The sequence below is a fragment of the Otolemur garnettii genome, unplaced genomic scaffold, assembly GCF_000181295.1.
Source record: "Otolemur garnettii isolate 467f Iridium unplaced genomic scaffold, OtoGar3 scaffold00021, whole genome shotgun sequence".
Classification (NCBI taxonomy): Eukaryota; Metazoa; Chordata; class Mammalia; order Primates; family Galagidae; genus Otolemur; species Otolemur garnettii.
The window spans coordinates 10,600,519-10,610,554 of NW_003852416.1; the positions used below are offsets into that span (position 1 = coordinate 10,600,519).

At 35.7% G+C, this 10,036-nt stretch overlaps 2 protein-coding genes across 5 annotated transcripts in view; one reads left to right on the forward strand and one right to left on the reverse strand.

Annotated features, from left to right (window-relative positions):
• The window catches only part of BBIP1 (BBSome interacting protein 1), a 13,592-nt gene extending 5,986 nt beyond the window's left edge, over nt 1-7,606 (forward strand). For 2 of the 3 annotated variants that reach the window (XM_023511607.1, XM_012803627.2), the window contains 2 exons: nt 4,664-4,735; nt 5,606-7,606. In XM_023511607.1, the coding sequence (XP_023367375.1) occupies nt 4,690-4,735; nt 5,606-5,772 (213 nt within the window). In that variant the 5' untranslated portion in view covers nt 4,664-4,689 and the 3' untranslated portion in view covers nt 5,773-7,606. Of the gene's footprint in view, nt 1-2,950; nt 3,007-4,663; nt 4,736-5,605 lie in introns of those variants that run through there. The other variant, XM_012803628.2, reaches the window with a different exon arrangement.
• Nucleotides 7,051-10,036, reverse strand: part of PDCD4 (programmed cell death 4) — a 53,283-nt gene continuing 50,297 nt past the window's right edge. For both annotated transcript variants that reach the window (XM_023511606.1, XM_003787172.3), the window contains 2 exons: nt 9,694-9,833; nt 7,051-7,764 (listed from right to left, as the gene is read on the reverse strand). In XM_023511606.1, coding sequence (XP_023367374.1) covers nt 7,704-7,764; nt 9,694-9,833 — 201 coding nt within the window. In that variant the 3' untranslated portion in view covers nt 7,051-7,703. The remainder of the gene's footprint in view (nt 7,765-9,693; nt 9,834-10,036) is intronic.

Sequence of the window (10,036 nt, forward strand, 5' to 3'; positions counted from 1 at the left end):
GTTGCAGCCATCATTGTTGTTTGGCAGGTCCGGGCTGGATTTGAACCCACCACCTTAGGTGTATGTGGCTGGCACCTTAGCCACTTGAGCCACAGGCGCCGAGCCGAGCACTCTGTATCCTTAAATAATAGTCCAGGAGATTTTAATGTGGATGATTTGAAGAACTGCCTTTGAGAAACACTATGTAAAGTATTAAACAATTTTATTTATCTTTTCTTGCATAATGTTGAAATAGCTAAGTATATCAGTTGCTGAGCAAATCCTTTTTTTTTTTTTTTTGAGATAGAATCTAATAGCTAACATTTTTAGGACCACCATCTAGTCCTAAATTTTGAAATAGGAAAGGTAATTAGAAAAAGGCATTTTGCATAAGTAGGATGTATCATTACTAATTTAATGGTAGTGTCTGCTACTGGAGCGTATAAGAACCAATAGCATCATCTATGTTCACCCAAGAATATTTCCATTCTTAGGCCTCGGCTAGACACCACACATTTCATTCACATGAGTCTGAATTAATTAGCCAAAATAAACATGTTGCAACATTCTTCTACCAGCAGATGCCAGATAGCAAAGCAGAATAGAATCTGCTGTAGTCTCCAGCTATGACATACAGTGTTACTTGGCACCTCCAGATGAGTATTAATCAATCCAGATTAAGCACTCTCCTAGCTTGTGGGCAGGTGACTGAATGAAAGTGAACATTACTACTTTATGTCTGCTGAAAAGCTCTCAGGTCCCTATTTCACCTTCTTATATTTACATTTAGAAATCTAGTATGCTTTGATAATTTATCTGTCAGTCAACCACAAGTCTTGGATAAGACAAAAGGTAAAAATTTTTGTTATTATTCATACCATTCCCACCACCCCCACTCAATAACCTGCAGATTGAATTTACTTTAAAGAGCTAACTTAATATTCACGAAAGAAAAATATTTTTTTCATAAAGTATCCTCTACTGTTCTTTAACTATAATTGTTTCTGGTTTCTCTTTCATTCCCTGCAGATTGCATATTTGATTCTCAATACCCATTAATAATAAAACTAGACAGTTTGGCATATGATGCATTTGTTCTTGTTGCAAAGTGAAGTGCCTAAGTAAAGGCTTGTCAAGTAAGGTAGGGGAAAACAAGGTGAATTCAAGTACATGCTTCCTAAATAAGGTGTCACTTCCCAGTCCTGGCTGAATTTTAAACATTGGCTCAAATACTTTTTAAATATCTAGCAAACCAGCAAAACAGTTAACTGGATAGGACCAAGAGCCACTAGTTTATGACCTGTGTGTTCTTACATGACAATAAGATTGGTATTTTGGTTGAGAATCTCAAATGCTTTAGAGATGTTTCTTTCTCTCATATGTCAGATGCATTAATTCCTCTAAGTTAGGTAACAAGTCACTTAGCATCTCTATTAGAAATACAAGATAGATTCTTAAGTACAACAAGCTTCCACTCCCTTTATTACAATTTTAAAGGTTGTTACTCTTTGCTGCCCTCTTAAAAGTTTGTTCACATTTTTATTCTCAACCTTGAGTTATTTTATGAAATTGGTTTGCTTTATTATCTTTTTTTTTTTTTTTTTTTGAGACACAGTGTCACTCTGTCTCCCTGGGTAAAGTGCTGTGCCATTATTGTAGCTCATAGCAACCTCAAACTCTTGGACTCAAGAGATCCTCCTGCCTTAGCCTCCCAAGTAGCTGAGACCTCAGGTACCTGCCTAAATGCCTGGCTTGTTTTTCTATTTTTAGTAGAGATGGGGTCTCACTCTTGTTCAGGCTGGTGGGGTCTTGCTCTTACTTGGGCTGGTCTTGAATTCCTGAGCTCAATCAATCTGCCTACCTCAGCCTTCCAGAGTACTAGGATTACAGACATGAGCCACTATAGTCTACTCTATTGTATTTTTAAAAACGTGTAAGAATATAATCTGACAGAACATGCTGCTTTAAGAGTAAACACTATGTAAGTAAAACAGGTCTTTAAAAAAACACCTTTAAATAGATCATGCTGGCTCAGCGCCTATACCTCAGTGGGTAGGGTACCAGCCACATTCATCAGGGCTGGCGTGTTTGAACCTGGCCTCGGTCTGCTAAAAACAATGACAACAACAACAACAAATAGCCAAGTATTGTGGCAGGTACCGGTAGTCCCAGCTACTTGGGAGGCTGAGGCAAGAGAATCACTTAAACCCAAGAGTTTGAGGTTGCTGTGAGCTAGAGGGCTCACAGCACTCTACCGAGGGCAACATAATGAGACTCTGTCTCAAAAAATAAAGGGAGGGAGGGAAAGAAATCATGCTGTCTTGTGAGTACCATGGTGTTTATGAGGAAATAAATTGAGTTGTACATTGCATAACATTTCAGCCAACTAGTGCCCACATACCCAATGGTGGTCCCATGAGACTATAATTGAGCCAAAAATTTTCTGTCACTAGTGACCTCTTAGCCATTGTAATGGTCTTGATGTCCTGGCACAATACATACATGCTCTGCATGTAACATGCTTTGCCTAGCAGCAATAGGCTATACCATATATCCTAGCAGCATAGTAAGCTATGCTATCTAGGTTTGTGTAAGTACACTCTTAAATTCACAGCACAATAACTCTCCTCGTGATGCATTTCTCAGAACACCTCCCATCATTAAGGGCCACATGATTGTACTTCTCTCTTTTCTGGACAGCCAGGATTGCTGATTATCAGGACAGTATAATCCAGCCAATGCTGTCCATCCAACCACCTGCTTATTTTAGCCCTTCCCTTCCTGTTTCTCTCCCACTAGTGCCTAAGGGAGCGTAGGAACAAGAACCAACCCTAGTAAAGCAGATATTCCACCCAAGCAAGTGACTGGCACTGATCTTCTGCACACCAGGCCCAGCCCACTCCTTACCAGTCCTTGGCCTCACACCCTTTCCAGTAACAATGGCACCTTAGTCAAAGAGAGAACTGAGGTTTGGTAGAGCACCAAGTTTCATTGTTTTCTGCAGGCCAGATTTTGGAAGTAAAAGAGGTAAGAGAAAACAAAATGATTAAATTCTAAGTAGCTGGAGTTGCTTACTCTATAAAACAGCTAAGATTTAAGTATTTGTTCCCCTACCACTTTAGCATTTTGGTGATGTGTATAAAAATTCTTAGCTGCTATGTATTTCCTTCACATTTACCAACATCTGTAGCGTCTCTCCATCCTTTCAGTGGGATGTCAGATTTGCATCAAATAAGGGCATAATGAGTATTTTCAATCTGCCTTTAATGGAGATCCTAGGTGTTGTTTTTGATAGCTCTATTCAAAGTTGATCAGGGGTTTGCAGTGTTACTAGCCTTCAACCTAACTAACCTGGGGGAAAACCCAGCAGTGATCAGTAGGTTACCATTAGCAGACCTAAGAAGGAAAGAGTGTGGCAGGATACACATTCTAAGGAAATTCATACTTAATGTATTTATCTCACATTCCATTTATAGACTAGTTGCTTTATTTCCAGTCCATTCCCTAGTTCACATGTTTTATTGAGCACTATAGTAGTACAGCCTGATGACAGAATTCTGGAAAGTATAGAGTGGTTACTCAGGAATTTAGACAACTACAGAATAAAAAATGTGAACAAGAGAGGGGAATGGGCTTGATGGATAGAGAATATAAGTTTTTATTAGGAATGTCAAAAAGTAGTGGAGTCGGAATAGCAAAGACCAGAAGCAGCTTCACTTGATTGTAATTTTTAGTGGGCGGTAAAGGCAGGCACTGAGCCAGCATCACCACATTATAAATAATAAATCTTTCTTTTGTGGTGGTGATATTGTGAAAGATGTATGGTAAGGCTGCATCAGTACAGTGAATCACTAAATGGGTGGTACTGTCTTGAGAGGCAGCTGTGTTTGGAAAGGGATTATTCTACAACTTGGTCCAGAACACCTTGAACATACAGCAGAGCAGTTATCTTGGATATTTAACACTATTTTCTTGGAGAAATTTCACTGGCCAATGATGGTATGTATGCGGGGATGTTTATTTAAAAAATTCTCATATGAAGCTATCCTCAAGCACATAGTATCTTTGTAGTAAGAGGAAAATAGTAAACTGAAAGCATACCTTCTGTTTAAGAGCCAATTTCACATATTGTAGTACTTCCTTACAAATTACAGCTGTGTAGCCAGTAACTGATCCTTAGGATGCTGTTTGTTGTTATGGTGAAGAGATTAAAAGTAGAAGCCAAATGTTAACGTTAGCTACTGGGATAAATGAGAATTTTAGGGAAATTTGCCTACTACCTCCTTTTCCTTTTCCTGACTCATTTTTTTCTTTTTATGTCCCTCTCCATCTAGCAGAAGTTGTAAAGCACAATGGCTACACATAAATGCCTTTTCCTTAGTTAATACTATCTTTGCCTAAAAAAACTGAAGCACTACCACTTTTTCACCAGGAGTGGAAAAAATTTTAGAACCCCCAGTCTTCCAGTTAACATGTTACTCCACTGATTAAAGTTGACAAGATGTTTATATAAACTATTTCAATATTGTTTCAATGAAAATAATCACAGGAAATTAATGAGAATGTTATGGAATAAGGTAGTTTACTTGCTAAAGGAATTGATTTTACTTCTTAAACTACAATGGAAATGTCTCAGTAGCTGTTGGGAATTTATTCTTGAATAATAATTGATTTCTCATTTAAGGAAAAACTGTATCCAGTAACTCAGATATGGCAGAAATGAAGTCAATGTTCCGGGAAGTTCTTCCAAAACAAGGTAAATGTACATCACAAATATTTAGATCATTGAATATTATAGGGACCAACAAAACAATAGGCCAGGGGTCCTTAAACTTTTTAAGCAGAGGACCAGTTCACTGTTCCTCAGACTGTTTAGGGAGTGCCGGACTGTGGGTCCCGGGAAGAGTTGGCTGCTAAGCAGGACAGGTAGTGGCAGGCTGGATAAATGTCCTAGGCGGGTCACATGTGGCCCGCAGGCTATAGTTTGAGGACGCCTGCGATAGGCAGTGTCACATAGCAGGCCTTAACAGCTAAACATCTGTAGCTATTTTGTTGTCTCATTTACCATATCTACTTTTTACTGTATACTTTATTCACCAGAAGGTTGTAAAAGAATCTTCATTTTTTTTTTTAAAGGACAAGAAAAGTATCATTTCTTATACTTAGAGATCTTCCTATAGCCAATATTGCTCATTACAATAGGAAATTTTCAGTTAAATAATGTAATGGAATTTACCATATTAAATATGGTCTGAAAGTAGAGAAAACCCTAAATCAAGCAATATTGAGAAAACTGCTGAAGGTTTAACCAGTAATTAGAATACTAATGCTAAATACCATACTTTATGTATTATGTATGTATTCTCCTAAATCGTATTAAACATTTCACACAAAAAATTGTGTTATGGTAGGTAAAGTCTTAGGTAGAAAGCTCTAAACTTATCTTTCTCAAGAAATACCCTAATATTAAGAAATGTTGCTTGTGGAGTAACTTATCTTTCTGGTGCCAAAGCAAAACTTTCACTGACCATGAAGTTCTAAGTTCAGACCTTTATTCTAGTTGCAAATCCAACTACCAAACTGTGTTATGTCCCTTGAATTAATTCTTATTTTTTCTTAAACATAGGGCAATTGTCTGTTGAAGATGTAACCACAATGGTGCTTTGTAAACCCAAACTTTTACCCTTAAAATCTCTGACTCTGGAAAAACTAGAGAAAATGCAGCAAGCAGCACAGGATACAATTCGCCAACAAGAAATGGCAGAAAAGGAACAGCGGCAAATAACCCACTGACTGATATAGTGCTTCAGGGAACAACATACCTTATCTACTACTTAGTGATAACTAGAAAATCTGCATTTGTATGCTGACAGCAGTGTCTATTAATAAAACTCATAATTTTCATATAAATAATACAAGAATACTCAAGTTTGATGAAACGTATTGTGAATTTAAACACTCTGGTTTGAATTATACATAAATTCCAAAAATTGGATTTTAATTATACCAAATTCCATAAAATTTGATTCACTCAAGTCAGTTTTTATAACTACAAATTGTTTACCATTCCTGCTGCTGTTTTGTGGATAACATTCTTAGGCAGAAGTGACTAAAAGCAACTTTTATATACAGAGAACCTTTATATGTTTATTAAAAATCTAAATATGAAGATATATTCCAATCTTGCATAAAGTGTTTATGTTGGGCTTTTACATTACCCAATTTAGAACAAAATGTTTTAAGCAATTTAGTGTGCTATGTCATGTTTAATGCTTTCTTGCCTAACCAATTGATCCTACCAGTATGACAAAACTGTTTAAATTTAACTTTAAACAGTTAAATTCACCTATTCTGTATTCAGCTAAGCTTTTAATTACACTAAAGGACTTGTAAATTACATGACTACCTTTATCATTCAGTTATCAAAAAACTAAAAACCTAAAAATGGTTACATAAGCCTGAGTGATAATGGGCTTAAAGAGCCCATGAGGTACATACGAACATTAAACTTGTAGTTTTAATTCTAAAAGACTGGGCCTAAACCTGAAATAGGTATATTCCTAAGAATATCTTTGTAAATTCTGGATATAATTCTTGGTTTGTTTGCTCTAATCAATAACAGGTAATCTATGTTAGCAGAGACCTTGAGGCTTTGCTGAATATTAGGCTCTGTAAAAGAGGTAAGAAATGTGATCAGGCCTTAGATAAATGTTATTATTGGTAGCCAGTATTTTCTCAGACACTGGGCAAATGTAAAGTTTTGGGTAATTTAACACCATTATTTGGTAACAGAATTTAAGAATAATGAAAGGTATATGTTATTTTAGAAATTTCACTGAGCTATAAATCCAATCAGTAAACAAGGGAGTAAAGTATGCATGCATTTTTTCCCAGTATAATCTTAAAATAATTTACTGTGTATGCTTGATGTAAAAGTTTCAAGGAAAAAAAAGTTTGAGGAACACAGCTTGAATTCTGGGTTCAAGTATGTTTCTTTAGAAGATTTAAAATTTGTTGAAGTTCAAGTTTATAGAAGACCTAAAACTAATATAATCCCAATAAAGAATCAACACTGTTTCACATGTTTTATTTTGTTGTACATTCTTCTCAAACCAGGTTCATTTTTCCAGTTTTGTAGAAAAATAGATGTTCCAGCCACCGTTTACTTAACTGTCTAGTCTTTAAGACCAATCAATATGTTCCCTGGAAAGATGAATAAGTCTTATGACTAACTCATTTTTTAAAAATTCTTTAAGACAAAGAAATAACCTTTTTTTTTTTTTTTTTACTCCCAAAGCACAGTTTTTCAACAGCAGCAGCCAACATGGGGTATTTTAGCAGCTTAACTTTACCCCCTAAATAAAGCTTTGTATAAACCAGTGATTTTACTACAAAAAACACTGTCCTTGAAAGAAAGGAGTGGCAGTCAGACATCAATGCAAAACTTGGAATGATTAGGTCATAAACATGGCACTTACAAAAGGTAGCTTATTAGAATATTCCACTTAAGAAGTTACTTTTCTGTCTCTCCTTTCCCCCTCAAAAAAAAAAAAAAATTCTTTTAAAAGTTCCCCTTAAATGTAAGTTTATAAAATTTCAGAAATGCCTTGTACCCAAAACAAGTGCTAAAAAAAAAAAAAAAAAAAAACAAAAACCTGTGCTAACAACTCTTACAATTCAGATATATATTTTTATAATATCTAAGACTGCAAGAGTTCCTATATTCAGTAGCTCTCCGGTTTAAGACGACCTCCATCTCCTTCGCTTACAAAACGCTTTCTGCCCCTGTAATAAAAGAACAAAAATATATGAAAATAGATATAACTTCTGACTAAAAAATCTTGGTATTTTTTGGTTCCATATACTAAGTTTTCAAAGGGTTTTTTGTTTTTAAGAAAAAAATAAAAAGAATGCCTATGATTCCTTTGAAAAAGACTTTCCTTGCTATACATCTTAGCATAAAGCATCAAATCAACAGCGAATCTGAGTTTTTATTTAAATGAAAGCCTAATTGTTGAAGTAAGTTATCCAAAATGAGTCATGTAAAAAAAGTTAATATAAAACTTAAGGCAAACATTTAGAAATTTAATATTTACTTCCACCACATTATTTGAAAGCTAAAATAGTGAGCCAAATAGGAAACACTAACATAACTTAACAATCATGCAAACTGGAGCTATGGAAGCTATCAAAACATCCAAATTTAACAATTTTTTTCCGATTTTTATCAGATTAGAAAATCTATAACTGGAATGTGGAAAAACATAGAATCTAATTCCAGCCTATGCCCTATTTTGGGATTCTTACTATTTCAAATTCAAGAAGCTCTGCTCTATAATGTAACCACACTGGCTACAAGTAGTAGCAATAGCCCAGCTGGAACTGCTGGCTAGTAACCTAAAGCAGTAAGTAGAAATGGAGGCGGGGCAGGATTAGCCCTTATTCTGACCCCAGACCAACATGCACAAGCATGCAAGACCACACCATGTGCACTTCACCTAAATAAGCACAAAGAGGCAAAGGATAAAAGTCAAAGCTAAACTGGTATACACAGGAAGTTTAAGTATTCTCAAACAGTGTTGAGAGCAAAGCCACAAGAGAAATAATTAGGCTTCCCAACAGATGCTAAAAAACTTTTTGAAAGCCAGGGCCAAGGTGCTGACCCCCTTTCCACACTTAGGTCTAGGTGGCAACCAGCTACATCTTCTTGAACATAAAGGCTTCAGACTATGTATTATGAGACCAACATATAGAATGAAGCAGTCTACAGCAAGAAGTCTTGCCAAAGTTGAGTTTTTACAGTTGTACACCACTTGATACATCAATACATAAACGGCACTATCACCAAACTGCAGTCTATGTTTCTAAACATTTGTCATAAAGGCCATAAACTGAATCTTACATCACTTTTTTTCCTTCTCTCTGAATGGCTTCTAAACTTTCTATATATCAAAGGACCCCGTCAGGAATTATTCTTATGAGATATAATTTTCACAATGCACTTCAAATACTCAAAGCTTAGGAATTTTTTTCAGATAGAAAATTACAAAAAATGTATGTAAACTGACCACACAAGAAGTTTAGCTACTACTAAACATTCGTACCCATTACAAGCTTCAATATTAGATTCATTTTAACAACCAACTTAACTCTTTAAAAAGAGTTACATCCTAGTAGCACAAATACAATACCTCCAAAGAACCCCCCACCCATATGCTTTCTAGTAGGATACAATCCAATCAGCCCCATTTCCCCATCGTATGAAGAATCAAGGGAAGCCACACAGTGTAGGAAAGAGACTAGATCTCTGAAGCCAGAAGTCTGGATTCATTCTTGGCCTCTACCATGGACTAGCCAGGTGACCTTAGAAAAGGTACATTATATCCCCATGCGTCTCAACTCCCTCATCTTATTACTGATGATACCTACTCCAAAATCAAACATTTAAAGTACTTATAACAAAGCCTAGTAAACAACCACACCACAAAATTAGTTTCCTTCAAATGAACCAGGACCTCATAAGATAGTCTTGTACAGGTTTACAAGGGGGCAAAACAAGCTTTATGCTTGTTTCTCCATAAACTCAAAATAGTGAGGAGGATGCTATCATTTTTCTGACAGAGCTAGAATGATAGAAAACTATTTTAGCACTTGGCTTTTCCTAACCCCTCAGCCAGTATTTTATATTGAGAAAGTAATATTTAAATAATGTACCTTGAAGGACAAAGATCTCTGAGTTGTTTGGAAATTATTCCAGCCTGAAAACATTCTTCTACAAATCGCTCAAGCACAGAGTATGAATGTGGGACATCCAGATTAATGTCTGGAATTTCATTATAAATTCTCTCATAACCCTAAAACGATGAAATTATATATAGAATTGTTAGCCTATAAAAAGTACATCCCATAAAACAATCCATCACTATGTCATCAATCTATATTTAAGGCCAAATGTTCATACAGTTAAACTGAAGTTAGATTTGAACCTTGTAAAGTACAGAAAGTAGATTTGTTATAGAATGTTTTCTTTAAAACTATTCTTTCTTTTTTTTTTTTT